Here is a 19,333-nt window from a genome sequence, read left to right as displayed (position 1 = left end):
TGGAGGTTGTTGGAGGTCCACTTGTGGTGACTGTTGAAGTTGACAATGTTGACTCAGACTCTCCTGTGGTTGAAACCATCGCAGCAGATGTAAATTGTGGCTCTGTGGTTGAGGACCTTCCTGTTGTAGATGGTTCCTGGCTAGTTGAAGGAAGATGTGTGGTCTCAGTAATTGTTTCTGTTGTTTCAGTTGGGTGTTCAGGAGATGTTTGAGTGACATGAGAAGTTATTGAGGGTGATGCAGAAGATGGACTGGCTGATAACTCGGTGACTGTGGAGGAAATAACAGTTGTTGTTTGATCACTGCTGGAGGTTGTTGGTGGTCCACTTGTTGTGACTGTTGAAGTTGACAATGTTGACTCAGACTCTCCTGTGGTTGAAACCATTGCAGCAGATGTAAATTGTGGCTCTGGGGTTGAGGACCTTCCTGTTGTAGATGGTTCTTGGCTAGTTGAAGGAACCTGTGTTGTCTCAGTAATTGTTTCTGTTGTTTCAGTTGGGTGTTCAGGAGATGTTTGAGTGACATGAGAAGTTATTGAGGGTGAAGCAGAAGATGGACTGGATGATACCTCAGCATTTGTGGAGGAAATAACAGCTGTTGTTTGATCACTGCTGGAGGTTCGCGTGGGTCCACTTGTGGTGACTGTTGAAATTGACAATGTTGACTCAGACTCTCCTGTGGTTGAAACCATTGCAGCAGATGTAAATTGTGGCTCTGTGGTTGAGGACCTTCCTGTTGTAGACGGTTCTTGGCTAGTTGAAGGAAGATGTGTGGTCTCAGTAATTGTTTCTGTTGTTTCAGTTGGGTGTTCAGGAGATGTTTGAGTGACATCAGAAGTTATTGAGGGTGATGCAGAAGATGGACTGGATGATACCTCAGCATTTGTGGAGGAAATAACAGTTGTTGTTTGATCACTGCTGGAGGTTCGCGTGGGTCCACTTGTGGTGACTGTTGAAATTGACAATGTTGACTCAGACTCTCCTGTGGTTGAAACCATTGCAGCAGATGTAAATTGTGGCTCTGTGGTTGAGGACCTTCCTGTTGTAGATGGTTCTTGGCTAGTTGAAGGAAGATGTGTGGTCTCGGTAATTGTTTCTGTTGTTTCAGTTGGCTGTTCAGGAGATGTTTGAGTGACATCAGAAGTTATTGAGGGTGATGCAGAAGATGGACTGGCTGATAACTCGGTGACTGTGGAGGAAATAACAGTTGTTGTTTGATCACTGCTGGAGGTTGTTGTTGGTCCACTTCTGGTGACTGTTGAAGTTGACAATGTTGACTCAGACTCTCCTGTGGTTGAAACCATTGCAGCAGATGTAAATTGTGGCTCTGTGGTTGAGGACCTTCCTGTTGTAGATGGTTCTTGGCTAGTTGAAGGAAGATGTGTGGTCTCAGTAATTGTTTCTGTTGTTTCAGTTGGGTGTTCAGGAGATGTTTGAGTGACATGAGAAGTTATTGAGGGTGAAGCAGAAGATGGACTGGATGATACCTCAGCATTTGTGGAGGAAATAACAGTTGTTGTTTGATCACTGCTGGAGGTTGTTGGTGGTCCACTTGTTGTGACTGTTGAAGTTGACAATGTTGACTCAGACTCTCCTGTGGTTGAAACCATTGCAGCAGATGTAAATTGTGCCTCTGTGGTTGAGGACCTTCCTGTTGTAGATGGTTCTTGGCTAGTTGAAGGAAGATGTGTGGTCTCAGTAATTGTTTCTGTTGTTTCAGTTGGGTGTTCAGGAGATGTTTGAGTGACATCAGAAGTTATTGAGGGTGATGCAGAAGATGGACTGGCTGATAACTCGGTGACTGTGGAGGAAAAAACAGTTGTTGTTTGATCACTGCTGGAGGTTGTTGGAGGTCCACTTGTGGTGACTGTTGAAGTTGACAATGTTGACTCAGACTCTCCTGTGGTTGAAACCATCGCAGCAGATGTAAATTGTGGCTCTGTGGTTGAGGACCTTCCTGTTGTAGATGGTTCTTGGCTAGTTGAAGGAAGATGTGTGGTCTCAGTAATTGTTTCTGTTGTTTCAGTTGGGTGTTCAGGAGATGTTTGAGTGACATGAGAAGTTATTGAGGGTGAAGCAGAAGATGGACTGGATGATACCTCAGCATTTGTGGAGGAAATAACAGTTGTTGTTTGATCACTGCTGGAGGTTCGCGTGGGTCCACTTGTGGTGACTGTTGAAGTTGACAATGTTGACTCAGACTCTCCTGTGGTTGAAACCATTGCAGCAGATGTAAATTGTGGCTCTGTGGTTGAGGACCTTCCTGTTGTAGATGGTTCTTGGCTAGTTGAAGGAAGATGTGTGGTCTCGGTAATTGTTTCTGTTGTTTCAGTTGGCTGTTCAGGAGATGTTTGAGTGACATCAGAAGTTATTGAGGGTGATGCAGAAGATGGACTGGCTGATAACTCGGTGACTGTGGAGGAAATAACAGTTGTTGTTTGATCACTGCTGGAGGTTGTTGTTGGTCCACTTCTGGTGACTGTTGAAGTTGACAATGTTGACTCAGACTCTCCTGTGGTTGAAACCATTGCAGCAGATGTAAATTGTGGCTCTGTGGTTGAGGACCTTCCTGTTGTAGATGGTTCTTGGCTAGTTGAAGGAAGATGTGTGGTCTCAGTAATTGTTTCTGTTGTTTCAGTTGGGTGTTCAGGAGATGTTTGAGTGACATGAGAAGTTATTGAGGGTGAAGCAGAAGATGGACTGGATGATACCTCAGCATTTGTGGAGGAAATAACAGTTGTTGTTTGATCACTGCTGGAGGTTGTTGGTGGTCCACTTGTTGTGACTGTTGAAGTTGACAATGTTGACTCAGACTCTCCTGTGGTTGAAACCATCGCAGCAGATGTAAATTGTGGCTCTGTGGTTGAGGAACTTCCTGTTGTAGATGATTCTTGGCTAGTTGATGGAAGATATGTGGCTTTGGGACTTGTTGGTGTTGTTTCAGTTGGGTGTTCAGGAGATGTTTGAGTGACATGAGAAGTTATTGAGGGTGATGCAGAAGATGGACTGGCTGATAACTCGGTGACTGTGGAGGAAATAACAGTTGTTGTTTGATCACTGCTGGAGGTTGTTGGAGGTCGATTTGGGGTGACTGTTGAAGTTGACAATGTTGATTCAGACTCTCCTGTGGTTGAAACCATCGCAGCAGATGTAAATTGTGCCTCTGTGGTTGAGGACATTCCTGTTGTAGATGGTTTTTGGCTAGTTGAAGGAAGATGTGTGGTCTCAGTAATTGTTTCTGTTGTTTCAGTTGGGTGTTCAGGAGATGTTCGAGTGACATGAGAAGTTATTGAGGGTGATGCAGAAGATGGACTGGCTGATAACTCGGTGACTGTGGAGGAAATAACAGTTGTTGTTTGATCACTGCTGGAGGTTGTTGGAGGTCCACTTGTGGTGACTGTTGAAGTTGACAATGTTGACTCAGACTCTCCTGTGGTTGAAACCATCGCAGCAGATGTAAATTGTGGCTCTGTGGTTGAGGAACTTCCTGTTGTAGATGGTTCTTGGCTAGTTGAAGGAACCTGTGTTGTCTCAGTAATTGTTTCTGTTGTTTCAGTTGGGTGTTCAGGAGATGTTTGAGTGACATGAGAAGTTATTGAGGGTGAAGCAGAAGATGGACTGGATGATACCTCAGCATTTGTGGAGGAAATAACAGCTGTTGTTTGATCACTGCTGGAGGTTCGCGTGGGTCCACTTGTGGTGACTGTTGAAATTGACAATGTTGACTCAGACTCTCCTGTGGTTGAAACCATTGCAGCAGATGTAAATTGTGGCTCTGTGGTTGAGGACCTTCCTGTTGTAGACGGTTCTTGGCTAGTTGAAGGAAGATGTGTGGTCTCAGTAATTGTTTCTGTTGTTTCAGTTGGGTGTTCAGGAGATGTTTGAGTGACATCAGAAGTTATTGAGGGTGATGCAGAAGATGGACTGGATGATACCTCAGCATTTGTGGAGGAAATAACAGTTGTTGTTTGATCACTGCTGGAGGTTCGCGTGGGTCCACTTGTGGTGACTGTTGAAATTGACAATGTTGACTCAGACTCTCCTGTGGTTGAAACCATTGCAGCAGATGTAAATTGTGGCTCTGTGGTTGAGGACCTTCCTGTTGTAGATGGTTCTTGGCTAGTTGAAGGAAGATGTGTGGTCTCGGTAATTGTTTCTGTTGTTTCAGTTGGCTGTTCAGGAGATGTTTGAGTGACATCAGAAGTTATTGAGGGTGATGCAGAAGATGGACTGGCTGATAACTCGGTGACTGTGGAGGAAATAACAGTTGTTGTTTGATCACTGCTGGAGGTTGTTGTTGGTCCACTTCTGGTGACTGTTGAAGTTGACAATGTTGACTCAGACTCTCCTGTGGTTGAAACCATTGCAGCAGATGTAAATTGTGGCTCTGTGGTTGAGGACCTTCCTGTTGTAGATGGTTCTTGGCTAGTTGAAGGAAGATGTGTGGTCTCAGTAATTGTTTCTGTTGTTTCAGTTGGGTGTTCAGGAGATGTTTGAGTGACATGAGAAGTTATTGAGGGTGAAGCAGAAGATGGACTGGATGATACCTCAGCATTTGTGGAGGAAATAACAGTTGTTGTTTGATCACTGCTGGAGGTTGTTGGTGGTCCACTTGTTGTGACTGTTGAAGTTGACAATGTTGACTCAGACTCTCCTGTGGTTGAAACCATTGCAGCAGATGTAAATTGTGCCTCTGTGGTTGAGGACCTTCCTGTTGTAGATGGTTCTTGGCTAGTTGAAGGAAGATGTGTGGTCTCAGTAATTGTTTCTGTTGTTTCAGTTGGGTGTTCAGGAGATGTTTGAGTGACATCAGAAGTTATTGAGGGTGATGCAGAAGATGGACTGGCTGATAACTCGGTGACTGTGGAGGAAAAAACAGTTGTTGTTTGATCACTGCTGGAGGTTGTTGGAGGTCCACTTGTGGTGACTGTTGAAGTTGACAATGTTGACTCAGACTCTCCTGTGGTTGAAACCATCGCAGCAGATGTAAATTGTGGCTCTGTGGTTGAGGACCTTCCTGTTGTAGATGGTTCTTGGCTAGTTGAAGGAAGATGTGTGGTCTCAGTAATTGTTTCTGTTGTTTCAGTTGGGTGTTCAGGAGATGTTTGAGTGACATGAGAAGTTATTGAGGGTGAAGCAGAAGATGGACTGGATGATACCTCAGCATTTGTGGAGGAAATAACAGTTGTTGTTTGATCACTGCTGGAGGTTCGCGTGGGTCCACTTGTGGTGACTGTTGAAATTGACAATGTTGACTCAGACTCTCCTGTGGTTGAAACCATTGCAGCAGATGTAAATTGTGGCTCTGTGGTTGAGGACCTTCCTGTTGTAGATGGTTCTTGGCTAGTTGAAGGAAGATGTGTGGTCTCGGTAATTGTTTCTGTTGTTTCAGTTGGCTGTTCAGGAGATGTTTGAGTGACATGAGAAGTTATTGAGGGTGATGCAGAAGATGGACTGGCTGATAACTCGGTGACTGTGGAGGAAATAACAGTTGTTGTTTGATCACTGCTGGAGGTTGTTGTTGGTCCACTTCTGGTGACTGTTGAAGTTGACAATGTTGACTCAGACTCTCCTGTGGTTGAAACCATTGCAGCAGATGTAAATTGTGGCTCTGTGGTTGAGGACCTTCCTGTTGTAGATGGTTCTTGGCTAGTTGAAGGAAGATGTGTGGTCTCAGTAATTGTTTCTGTTGTTTCAGTTGGGTGTTCAGGAGATGTTTGAGTGACATGAGAAGTTATTGAGGGTGAAGCAGAAGATGGACTGGATGATACCTCAGCATTTGTGGAGGAAATAACAGTTGTTGTTTGATCACTGCTGGAGGTTGTTGGTGGTCCACTTGTTGTGACTGTTGAAGTTGACAATGTTGACTCAGACTCTCCTGTGGTTGAAACCATCGCAGCAGATGTAAATTGTGGCTCTGTGGTTGAGGAACTTCCTGTTGTAGATGATTCTTGGCTAGTTGATGGAAGATATGTGGCTTTGGGACTTGTTGGTGTTGTTTCAGTTGGGTGTTCAGGAGATGTTTGAGTGACATGAGAAGTTATTGAGGGTGATGCAGAAGATGGACTGGCTGATAACTCGGTGACTGTGGAGGAAATAACAGTTGTTGTTTGATCACTGCTGGAGGTTGTTGGAGGTCGATTTGGGGTGACTGTTGAAGTTGACAATGTTGACTCTGACTCTCCTGTGGTGGTCACCATCGCAGCAGATGGAGATTTTGGCTCTGTGGGTGAAGGCATTATTGTTGTAGATGGTTCTTGCCTAGTTGATGGAAGCTGAGTGCTCCTCATACTTGTTGGTGTTGTTTCAATGTTGTATTCAGGAGATGTGCGAGTGACTTCAGTCGTTATTGAGGATGCAGAGGATGTACCAGGCGATTCCACAACTTCCATTGTTTTATCTGATGTATCTTTCACCTTTTTGGCTGAATTGAATGTTGTTGATGCATCAGTGGTGAATGTTGGCTTCCCTCCTTTTGAAGTTATTGATTTTGTTATCTCAGTTGAGGACAATTTTTCTAAGTCAGAAGTTACTGATTCTTTGGAAGTCGTAGTTGTGCTATTTGTATGAGCCTCCGTAGATATATTGTCAATCATGATTTGATTAGATTCAAGCCTTTGAGTCATTTTACGTTGGTCTGTATTATTAAATGCTAATCTAATTTTCAAAACCTCTGACAATTCACTAACTGTCATGTTTATATTTGAAAGATTGGTTCTTTCCTCGTTGTCCGCTGTCTGTTTTCTCCTCCGTGTTTCATCAGGTTGTTCCTGTTTTGGTTCATGATTTCCTGTTAAGTAAGACAACATTTGTGTGAGATAAATGTATTAGTCAGTGCACCTCAGAGCAACTTCCATCACAGTTTAACTATCAAGCTAAGATAAATTTAACACTCCCTTGTGTTTGTTTGTTTCAACCGTTACCTTGGAAATATCCCCAGTGTCTTACTCAATTCAGTCTTCAAATTTAACCAACATAGGATAGGATCTTAGTGAATCAGGTTTTGTGTCAGGGTTATCTTTGTTTCTGTTCAGCAGTGCAGAGCCTGACTTCTAGACTCAGACAAGAGATTTAATACAACAATAATTATGGTCACATACAATAAAATTCCGTTCCTCCAACACTGAATAGGCTATATTGAACTTATTTAAGGCACAAATGTAACAGGGTAAATTTTGTATTTTATCATTCAGTTTCTTCAGTTATAACTGAATATGCCAGTCAGTTGACAGCCAGTATCTGTTATTTTCCCTTTTATGTGAACTATACTGCTTCTAGGGAATTTAGGTTGCACCATGAACAAAATTACAGTCCAAGCCTGAGATGATGTGTGGTTGTTAAAAAATTAAACTTACTGAAAAACTGTACAATTGAATAGGTACAAATATGTGCTTAAAAGTCATGTAACAGATAAGAAATGGTTTGTATGTTTCAGATGTTTTTGAATAAGCTTCTTTAAATAGACCCAATAAAACACATTTGAATAACTACTTGATGACAAAACAAATTAACATCAACATTGAATTGTATGAAGATTAGGGTGCAAGTTACCAGCGATAAGCAGTCATTCTACTTTTACTGTCTGCATTGATTTCTTATCAGATTGTCTGGACTAAAATTAATAATGTCAAACGTTAATGGCAATATACTGTATATAGCTTAGAAATAATCAGTGTTAAGAGGGTTACATTCAAAATTATTATTGAGGCTCACTTGGTTATGCAAAAAACAATCTAAGAAATCACAGACTTACCTCTTTTTTGTGTAAAGAACACACAAACTGCAATGAGCATGATGGCAACAATGGTAAGGATTATAACAACGGTGAATAGCCTCCTCCAATTCCAGGTTCCCGAATAATCCGGCTTTTTCATTTTCCCATGCATTCAGTAAATCATCCAAAAGATATAAAGCTGAAATACTTCAACTGCAGCAATGTCTTTCAGTCATGGATGCAGTACAGTGAAGAAGAAGAATTTAGATGATCTACAATTTTCAATCTTGCAGTAAACTCCCGATGAATTCCGTTGATAGCTGTCTCTGAATTGGGAGTTAAGTTTGATGCTGTTGGCAGTAGTAGGTCATATAAACATTGGTCTATCAGTACCTGTATTATATGACTCAGTGTATCATCAATGATCAACTACTAAACTGAGGCTGTTACAGCTGTTGTGCCCTCCCTAGGCAAACTTTTTAAGTATTGTGGCTTGGCACTGCAGCAATTTATGAAGTTCCCTGAAAGTGCACTCACACCCTGTACATGCTTGTTTACAAAGGTACAGATCACGGTGACGTTAAAGTGAACAAGGACTAAGGCACAAGTGGGTGAGGTGGGGTTTGGGTGAGTGTGATTCTAGTAAGAAAATACTTATTACCCAATGTAACATCATTAAACATGCATTTGCTGACATTTTTCATACAGTAAGTGCTGGAAATATGCATATACCTTTTTCAAAATAATTAATGAACACTCAATACACTTAACACTTAAGTCGTAATATTTAAATTGTATTTGCTTGGTTTTTGACATTCATTTCAATCCAATATTTACTTGCTGTGACATAACTGGGCAAGAAGGTCATATGACTGTGACATGAGTGATGTTATATTGAGCAACTTATGGACAATACAGTCTTTTGAACTGTATAGACAAGCCATAAATAGTGTTAAACATGATCCAAGTACAGCTATTAAACAGTCTCAATAGCACCAGGTGGGGACCTGTGACGAGGTTAAACACAAATATTTCTCTTAATCTTTAAGTCACAAGAGGTTTGGGTAAAGCTCTCCACACCTCTATTTGCCATGCAAAAAAGAGAATATTTCCTTCTCACTATGTTATGCTTGACTGCATTTAATTCATAACAGAGCTTTTGTATTTGGGTCATTTTTTTAATATACAATCTAATTTGTTATGTTCTTGAAATACATTTCATATAGCCCATAACTGTCCTGAGTGTGTCCAAAATGTTTCATCAATGCCCTGCTGCTTCATGATTACAGATGCATGGGAAAGCTCAGTACGCCAACATGTTCAAGAATCAAACTGACTTATATTCCACAATCCTCAAGGAAATGAAACAATGTCAACAGAAACAACTAAATTGTGTAATTGTTTCTGCCCCACTTTCATATGACACCTGGGTGTTGTTTAGTGTGTCTTGGCACAAATCAGTCTTTTTATCGCTATATGATAAACGCAAACCACAGTTGATTGATTTGGAATCGGGACCTGTTCAAGATACGAGGGGGAGAATGGAGGAAGTTGAGCCAGTGGGTTTAATGAGTTGATCCCCTGTATCTAGGTAACCATTAACAAAGGTAGTCATTTGACCACAAGTTAAGGAAATACACTTAAAATAACTTAATTCATGAAGCACATGGAGAGAGTGGCAAGCAAACAACAGCCAAAAGAAAATGATAGCATAATTGTGGACCTAAGCCACTATGTGAAACAAGACGGAGGTCTAGATTAAAATGATAAAATGTGATGTGCACATAATGTTTGATGACTGTTACAAGTCTTACAATGTTGATAATATCTACCTAATTGTTGACTAATGGTAAGTTTAAGCAACACACAAATGTGTTGTACACAAAAGCACATTTAGACATACATTCATTCTGTCATACACACAAAGATTACAATTTAATCTTTACTGAAAATGTTAAGTTAGCGTGTTTACCAGGAACACACACACATATGGATTTACTTAAAAGTCCTTCGTTAAGTTGATGGTATGAGTAAAGTTAAAAAAAAATTCTCAAAATTATTTGATTTTATGTCATTTTTATATCAGTCTTTAATGGTGGCTGTTTACACCTAGAGGGCTCATGTTACTCCACCCTGGGGCAAGTTGTGCCATACAATTACTTTTTTTGATTAATCATTGTTCTGAAACCATCATAGATAACTTGTTATTAATTTCAATGGGGACACAACCAGAGGTGTATATACTGTAGCATTATTGAAACAATTACATTTTTATTTTGAAATAAAATAATAAAATGTAAAAAGTTGCTTATCTTAGCCCATTCTCCAGTGTTTGTGGTACTTTACGTTACATGATTTGTAGAACCTCTTTGTATTGATCTCCAGAGCTAATCTCTTTTAGTGAACAGGTACCACAAAACACTAAAATAGAACTAAATGTGCAGTGTACTGTGCTTTCTCTGGACTAGGTTTGACAAAGACAACGTGCACATAGGTGTCAGCAATCTTTTTTGTACAACGAGTTGTTCAGGAAGACATTTACTGCTTTAGGTTTTTAAAATTTAGTGGTGTGACTAAGCTTTAGAAGTTAAATTAATCCATTACTGCAACGTTTTTCCATCGTAATCATGCAAACTCTGAAGCTGGTTATTTACTTTATGCATGGTTTATTTTGGTGGTCATTATTACAAGGTAGAGCTGATAAAATGAGGAATATAGTCTATAAATCTTGATCCTGTAATGGGAAAACATCACATCCATCACAAGGCCGCTACCTTTTAAACACATGGTTGGTGGTTATCATAAATCTAAAATTGGCAACCATTATGTGTCTTCTGTCAGTAAACAGTGATTTACAAAGGTTTCCAAAACACACAGTATAAGGGTGGAGAATGCATGTCTAAAAAGGAACAAGGTGCTGTAAAGCTTGCCAATCATCGTATCAACAAACCCACCCACTTCTGATTTCTTTCTTTTCTTGTGTTTGACATCATTGACGTTCACTATTGATTCATGTGTGCACATTCAAATACATGCAGGCCAAAAAAAGAACCAACGCAGACCACAGAAGGAGGAATGATTCCAAGGTTCACTAGTCAGGTTGAAAAGAAACAAAACAAATTCATTTCTTGACATTCTTGGGCGGATCGTCTGTAAAGGTCAGAGTTGCACAAAGCATAAAAGAAAAAATTCTGCAACGTAACGTCCAACAAATTCAATAATAATGAAATACTTTATTTAAATCAAATGAAACAGTAAATACAAACAACTGCCTGTTATGGCACTGCACTCTCAAAAACAAAACCTGAAGTTATTGAATTTGATTTGATTTCACAAGACTCCATTTTAATATGAGTTGGTCAGAGCTGCTGCTAAAGCAACTACAACTACAATATGCCATATTTGACGTTGCTTCCTCCAGTCCACCCAACAAGTTAGGAAACAAATCAATCAGTTGTGTGTCCACATAACTGTGACATCCTTTTGTTCTGGACAGTCACACGCAGTTCCCAGCTTTAATTCTCACACTTCAGCCTCCTTCTGTGCCTCCTCCTGACCATCCTCTGTTCCTGTTGCTGTTTCTGTCAGCATCGCTCGGGCTCTTTGACGCTCTGCCTCTGTTATTGTCATGGGGTGCAGAGGGAAAAATCCAGCAAACCCTGTTGAAACAGAAAGTGGAGAGAGGAAGACCACATCTTTCACTACAAGCTTTCCCCAACTATGGTGTAGACATTGCTTAGAGATGCTGACATTTTTTGGAAGCTGATACATCATAACTTTTAAGATAATTTGGATTCCTTGTTGTGAAATTTTTTGGAGAACCAACTTGGTAATACAGACGCTTGTTATCATCATGAAAGGCTAATTTGATCTGTATCTGTACAATGCTTAAACCGGAGGGCATGGATGACGTGCTTGAGTGCACAGTTAACACATTAATACTTAACATTAGTCATCTGTACGGTTGAAGATAATAAAAAGAAGGAAGTCAACGTTCCAAAGAAAAGTCAGCACAGATAAGTATTTCTCAAGCTAAATATTGCCTAAAAGGTGTTGGTGCTCATAAAGTTACAGATATACCTCCTTGATTAAACAAATCACTTCAGAGCAGCAATATTTTAAGGACAGGCCCACAATAAACTGAAGCAATGTTGAGCCACCTTAAAGAACATGCTCATGTAATAAATACACACCTAGAAGTTTGGCCACTGGCTTTGTCGGGTGTGCGCCACAGCCGATCCAGTGCTTGATTCGGTCAAAGTTGAAGCTGACGAGTTTCTCGTTGTAGATGTTCGGGAGTGGGTCGTAGGTACCCAGCTGCTCTATGTATTTACCATCTCTGGCCCTTTTGTTGTAAGCTGCCACAATGCGATAAAAGGGTCTGTTTGCTTGTTTGTGGCCTGCAAGAGCCAATCGGATGACAACATAACCCCCATGGTACTTTTTCAGCAGGAATGATGCTGCGGAAGGAAAATAAGCACAGTAAGCATGGTCAAAGAAAAATAAATAGTTTCTTGTAAGCATTTAACACCTCACTGCATCAGTGAGAGATTGGTAACCCACATTCTCCAATAAAGACTGCATTGTCTTTATTGGAGGGGATTTACAACAATGTGCAAGTCATTTCCTGAGAGGCATATTTCATGTCATAAAATCTTGTGTACGCCAAGGACTGACATCTTACTTAGCAACTCTATTTACCACATGTCTGACTTCCTCCTGTTTCAAACAAAATTACTTCCTTGAACAAGATGAAGGGCAGAGCAGTGAGGGGAAGGCGAAGTAGTGAAACAGCCGCAACTTGCTTTTGGGGTTAAATTGTGTCTGTTGCTTTTTTTTCTTTTATTGTGATATACTACGGAAATCTGCTCTATAAAGGTGGTACAAATACACAGTAACCAGTTTGTTTACACCTAACTAAGACAAATGCAGTCTAAATCCTACTTTATAAAGTTCAGTTTCCGTTAGAAGTGTTTCATAAGTGTTCTACTATTTAGTCTGCTTTTGACATGAAGAGGGTGGACAACATATCAGAAACATCTCTCGGAACATAGCACTGTAAATCAAAATAAAAGCAATTGAAACCGCCCTCTTCTAAAAACTAGCAATAGAGTTAAATCAGTGCCTCTCTAAAACAGTACAAACAAAAACTAAGTATCATGACCTTCACAAAGAATTGTATAGTTTTCACTGGGAGTATCTACAGAAATTGGAAGCTGCATGTACTTGATAATGTGTCAATTAATAGACTGACAGAAAATGAATCAACATAAAATGCATTACTCAATAAAAATTCACCAAAAATTGAAAATGTAGTCATTATCTACTACCCCCATGCTGATGGAAATTAGGGTTAAGTTTCATAATCCACAAAACATTTCTGGAGTTACAGCAAATCAGCATTGCAGCATTCCCCTAAACAACTGAAGTACATGGGAACTTGTTTGAAAACATTAAGAAAGGAAAAAATTGAATTGAATCAGCTCGTCCAGCATAATCCAAGTCTCCTGAAGCCCGAAGATACAAAAATGATTTGAAAAGACGTTATTTACACTCTTGACACTGTGTCAAGCTTTTTGGACACACATCAAACATGATGCGCACTAACACTTTCAGCTCAGAAGCTTCAGAGACAATTTTGGCTTAAGCAACTCAATTTGGAATCTCAGGGCTTCCTGATGCATGGATAATGCTGAACGAGATTCATGGAGCCATTTTGTGCTATTTTTTAATTTTTTGGGAGGGATATTTCAAATCAAGTATCAATCTACTTAAGCTGTGTAGGAGAATGTTGCATTGCGGTTCTGCCATGAAGCTCCAGAATTGTTTTGTGGACTAAGTAACTACACACAACTTTTTATCATCATGAGGGTGAGTGGATAATGACTGAGTTTTAATTTGTGGGTTAACTTAACCTTTAAGATTTTTGGATACAATTTCCTTTATTCCTGCTGTTGGGTTATAAAGCACTGAATGGTTTTAGGGCCATAAATACATTTCTGATCTTTTGCTACATTATGAACCATCCACGCCTCTGAGGTCGTCAGGTACAGGTCTGCTTTCAGTCCCTAGAGTCAAAACTAAACATGGAGAACCAGCATTCAGTTATTATGCGTCACACATCCTGAACAAATAAACTTCAGGTGACTATTGTGTGCGGAAGCTACCCTGGGTGCTTTTATTGAATGTCAGTCTCAAATAGATGTGATATTACATTCACTTGTCTCGCTAAATCTCTGCTTAAGTCCCTGCTGCCACAACACAATGTGCCCTTTCACAATGTATACTCACATAAGTGAACCATGTTGTGTGCTGGCTGGATAATCCTGCAACAACAAAAAAAAAAGTCACCTTTAAACCGAAGTGTATATTAGTAACTTTCTTTAGCAACATCAGCAGTGAGTCTCATACTTTTACAAGTTTACTACACATCCAATAACCCTTAAAATGTCCTTTAATGTCAGGAGTGCAGCTACGGAGATGTTGCTAACGGCTAACATTAATAGTACAGAGCATCTCCTGCTTGAAGACAACGTGTGGTTTAAAAAAAAAAAGCAAATAAAATATATCAAAATACCTTGATCGAAGTAACACACAATCTCCGCAGATGTCGCCCTATTAATTGCTGGCCATATGATATAGAAAAAACGTAAATAACTGTATGTTTTCAGCAGCAGAAGTAATGTCACATTTAACAGTGCGCCGCCATGTTTAAACAGGAAGTGACGTAGCTGCTCCAGCGTCTTTCCAGCCCGTTGACACAAGATGGCGCTGCTGCACTGCTCTCCAATGTACCACACGAAACTGAAGGTCTACATGACTCCGTGCTACTCTGGAAAAGGTAAGTTTGTAATGTGAACTTCGACGTTACAGCTGAAATATTTAAAAATAATTTATGTCGGCCTTGAAAATGTCCCTTAAATAAGAAAAATATGCCATTAGACGTAGATAGGTGTTGCATTAATACTGCAGTTGTATAATGCATAGTCTGTTTTGGTCAAAGATCTCAGGCTAGTAATACTGAGATTCTTAAGAAGGCTAAACGTAGTTATAACACACGTTGAAATAATATTTGACCAGTAAAGGTTATGTATTTAAAGTTTCAAGTAAAAGTATAGTACTATTATCAGCAAAATGTACTTCAAAAGTAAAAGTAGGCCGACTCATGATACAGTGTTGGCAAGTGTTGTTAAAGGCTAATATAATATGCTATTGCTACTAAATTCTGTTAATGTATTTCTATTATTGTGTTAGCATGTAAGCAGCATATTAGTCTTTTAGCTGGTTGAGGTAGAGCTCATTTAAACAACTTTTTATGCTGTTGTGTACTTTAATTCATATCATATTTTATAAGCAGATGTTATGTTTTGTGTGTCAAACATTCAGCCAGTAGCTGTCAGGCAAATGTAGTCTGATGAATAAAAGTACAGTATTTATACAACATACAGTATTACCTTAAATCAGTGGTTTTCAAACACAAAAGGGCAAGACAAAATCTCAAGGCACATCTGTATTCATATCGATGCAAAATACCCTCAAAAACACGTGTTATCTCATCATTCTGTACACATTTATTTTGGTGCCTTGTAAGGTTTTAAAAGGAGTTTTTAAGGCTTAAAATTTGCCTCTGTATTAGGAATGTATCTGTACAAAGTAAAGATATAACTTAAAAACATATCCATTACTTGTTGTATAGTTGTATTTACCAGTAATAATCAATGTAACAAAATCCCAGGGCACATATGGACTTGCCTCACAGCTCACCATTTGGGAAACATTTGCTTAAATGTTATAGAACATAGACTAGATACGTAAAGTGGGATACAGTTGAAATTAATTCAATTTTTTCTGTAAGGGACTGCATTTGATGATAAAATAAACAGTGATTTCAGTGCCTTATTAGGGTGTAGTATAGCTACATTTATTGCTATTCCACTTAACTGTCATTGGTCAAATACATAGTGTATATGTATCACATATATAGCCTACATAGGTTATACAGGCAGCCAAATGCCTGACATGTGTGAATATGTAAATGTACTCAAATTTATCTAAATGCAACGCTTCAAAAACATGTATAATCCAGTTTCTAGTTTTAGTGAAGGTAAAGCGGGGACAAAGATAATATCATAAGCATGACAATAACAACAAAACCAGCTGTTACATTTATAATTATGACTTTGTAGGTGTCACTTGAGGTTATAGGCTGTCTGGTTACAACTGTGCTGTCAGTCATGTCATCTTTCATGTTCGCCTTTCTATAATTTCTATTCTACATGTGTTGTGTTGTGCCTTACATCAGCAACGCATTGAGTTTCAAATCAGTTTCCACTGTTGACCCCAGCAGAGATGAAACACTGATTTCCTGAGAGCGCTCATGAATTCTGGGGTCATTGCGTTGCCTGATGTCGTCCGAGAGCACAGAGATTTCTGCCCACTGGGAGCCCAACTACCCCCCCAGTGTTGGAACATGGTGATTTCACACTCCTGTTGTGTAAAGCTTGTTTTTCTGTCTGTGTGTGTGTGTGACAAACACATGTTTTTTTCTGCAAGGAGAGGTCACTGAAGACACAAAAGAGACGGGCTCTTGTTTGTGATTCTGAAAATATCCCCCTGCCCTTGTGTGTCTTCATCAATAAAGCCAGTTATCCCTTTTAACTGATTGCAAAAAGATAAAAGAGACATAGGACTTTTGTAAAATACTTCATTTAGTTATGTAAAACCCTCTTTCCATAAAATGTATTTGAAATACTTTCAGTAATACAGAGATAGTTTCGTCTCTAATTTAGTCAAACTTATCTTAATGATAAACCATTAATACAGAACAGCAGCTCTGATGTTATTGCGAATTAATAATGACAAATATCATAGCCAAAATACTTTAATTACCAAAATAAGATAATACTTAATACTGTATTTTGAACAAATCTAATTGACATATCGTAACACATTACTAAAACACTCACATACATCTTTAACTGAAAAGAATAACAAGATTACAAGGATATTAGTTCAGAAAAGATCTCAGAATTTTTGTCAGTTTGGTTTGTCACAGAAATCATGTCAGCAACCAGACAAACAACGTAACACAAAACATTGGCTTCTCAAAAATCAGGGCTGAAATTTCACGAGGAGGGTGTCATTATGGGGTTGACCACGTTCTTTCTGTGAAAAAATCTGAAAATGAATAGAGGCTTTACACAGCTAGGCAGCAAACAAAATGCATCTTACATGGTGAATCGGCAATGCGTGATTATCTGAACGGTGACATTGATTCTAGTTGTGGCTCAGTCTCTCGTGAGGACCCCATGCTCTTTGGGATACCAAGACGAGTTGTTCCTCCTCTAATCATCTGTGACAGTTCAGTTAGAGACGCTCAGATGACCAGATATTTTACTTGGAAAAAACAAGACGAGTCTGCTTTAAACGAAGAGAGCTGCTCCAGACATTATAGTAAAAGATGTCTGTATTTAATTTGATTATGTGGAAGATTCCACTAATATCATCTAAGCACTGAGCTTGCTCTTACATCGTGCCCTTATTAATACCTCTCACTACATCTGTAAGCTGAATTAAAGCAACATTTAAGATCATTTGAGGTCATGGGTTTATTAAACCCAGCATAAAGGCAGTTTGTGAAACAGTGATGAAATTTAATCCATGGGAGTCATATACATTGACATGAATGTTCACTTTTTGTCATGACCCTCAGCACCACTTTAAAATGGAAAGTTCATGTGTATGTACATGAGTCCTAAAAGTTAAAGGGCCTGTTTGTAAAAAAAATAGTTTTTGATGAGTTGGGGATGAGACTCAAAAATCAATTTTTCTCACAAATAGGTCCTTTAAATTTCATCACTACTTCAATAACTGACTTTAGCATATAACCAAAATCACAATGTTATACCTTAATCAAAGTGAATCCTACAGAATAAATGTTGTGACTGTTTCACATACTAAAAATATCTTTGTCTAACCTTAATCAAAGTGCTTTTGTTGCCGAAACTTAACCACAGATCGGATACGAACCCTGGATTCTGGTGTCACAATCTTTGTACGTCCACAACCCACCGCGATCTCCTTCCCCTGACACCAGCGCGGTTCATAAATCTTGTGTTTCATTCAGTCAAAGAAAAGTAGTGCAGGCACAAAATATCACACAGAAGTCACAAAATGAAATACAAAAGTAGTGACTATGTAAACGAATCCTGTAGATCATATTTTGTGATAGTTTCACAAACTGCTATGATAATGTGGGGTTATTATATAGTCCTAAACATGTTTTCTTTCATATAATGTTGATTGATGGAATTAGGGTTAGGATTCAAGCTAAAAATTGATAGCCATGTTTTTTTTATGATATAACAATATAACATGATAGACCTTTCCTTATTTACCAACTACCTGCATGGTTGTGCATTTAAGTTCACACTTTCTGTCATGATTTGCATCCTTAACACACTGAACGAAGACAGTATTTAAGGGAAACTTTGACATTGTTGGAAAGACGTCTTTAAATTTTTTTTGAGAGTTACATAAGAGGGATTATCCCACTTTTATATTTACACGCAGTTTTACATGCATGTGGGCTGGGGTGTCCAAAATTACATCTTGCAAAACCTTAACATTCATCTTCTAATGCGTGCTGAATTATTTTCAGGCAAGAAGTCGGTTTGGAGCAACTTGAAGCTTAAACATGGCAGGTAAGAAGACACCTTGGACTTCCCAACACAGAGACACAGAGACAGACATAGTATAGTCTGTCTGTATAGTGTACATTAATTTATATAGGTGAGTGATGTCAACTCTCCAGCCCCCCTTATGCCTTTGAACTATGTAATGAAGCCATTATAAGCCCATGAACAGTGGGAGGGCATGCAATCTCTTTCATGCAGTATTGGAAATGTTGCAGGGACATTCCGTCATGATCACAACCATGAAACATTTCTCTGTCCAAAACAAGACAGCACAAGTGAATATTCATTTGTTGAATGAGTCACGCCACCCATAAACATCTTTACATTCCCATGACTACTTTCGATGACCTCTCAGTAGTCAGTACTACATTGTTACATGAGTGCTCAGTACACACGGGTAGGACCACGCCCATTTTCAAACTTAATTTTGACCTCAACTACACACCTGTAAAGTTTCAGGACTGCATGTTACAAGGTTGTGATACTATTGTGGTGACAGAGTCAGTCACCAGACAGACAGACAGACAGACAGACAGACAAGGTGGAAACAATACCAGCTACGACTGGACAGGAATGATTGGGACTGGGTTACAGTGATCTGCAACTTAAAACTAATGTGGCCAGAGGCGTAAAGTGAGGAGCCAGTGGCCCATTTCCTACATTCTACCTCCGTAGGTCCAGCACCCTCACTTGTACCACACCCATCTTCAAACTCAGCCTCAATTTTTTATCTCAACTACACACCTGTAAAGTTTCAGGACAGCATCTTGCACGGTTGTGATGCTATCGCAATGACAAAATCTGTCCACAGACAGACACATAAACATCACATTCACAGTCCGTATTAGAGCTTGTTTTAACCACTGAACCACTGTGCCACCCAAACCTCTCTAAAGGCTCCCGCCGTTTTATGCTTCTTACTT

The 19,333-nt window shown here is 39.4% G+C and overlaps 2 protein-coding genes across 6 annotated transcripts in view; one reads left to right on the top strand and one right to left on the bottom strand.

Moving 5' to 3' along the window:
• Nucleotides 1-10,926: 10,926 nt before the first annotated feature.
• On the bottom strand, nt 10,927-14,447 carry mrps16 (mitochondrial ribosomal protein S16). The gene is made up of 4 exons (XM_084348407.1): nt 14,291-14,447; nt 14,005-14,039; nt 11,907-12,173; nt 10,927-11,372 (listed from the first exon to the last, which is right to left on the bottom strand). The coding sequence occupies exons 2-4, from the start codon at nt 14,015-14,017 to the stop codon at nt 11,236-11,238; spliced, it is 417 nt and encodes a 138-aa protein (XP_084204533.1). The 5' UTR covers nt 14,018-14,039; nt 14,291-14,447; the 3' UTR covers nt 10,927-11,235.
• Nucleotides 14,448-14,467: 20 nt separating this feature from the next.
• Nucleotides 14,468-19,333, top strand: part of pax7a (paired box 7a) — a 61,750-nt gene continuing 56,884 nt past the window's right edge. For 4 of the 5 annotated variants that reach the window (XM_084348403.1, XM_084348402.1, XM_084348404.1 and 1 more), the window contains exons 1-3: nt 14,468-14,554; nt 16,061-16,186; nt 18,374-18,416. The gene's annotated coding sequence lies outside the window, so the exon portion shown is untranslated. Of the gene's footprint in view, nt 14,555-16,057; nt 16,187-18,373; nt 18,417-19,333 lie in introns of all 5 variants that reach the window. The other variant, XM_084348401.1, reaches the window with a different exon arrangement.

Source organism: Pagrus pagrus (assembly GCF_965226575.1).
Source record: "Pagrus pagrus genome assembly, chromosome: 3".
Taxonomy (NCBI): Eukaryota; Metazoa; Chordata; class Actinopteri; order Spariformes; family Sparidae; genus Pagrus; species Pagrus pagrus.
This window is presented reverse-complemented; position numbering and strand designations above follow the sequence as displayed.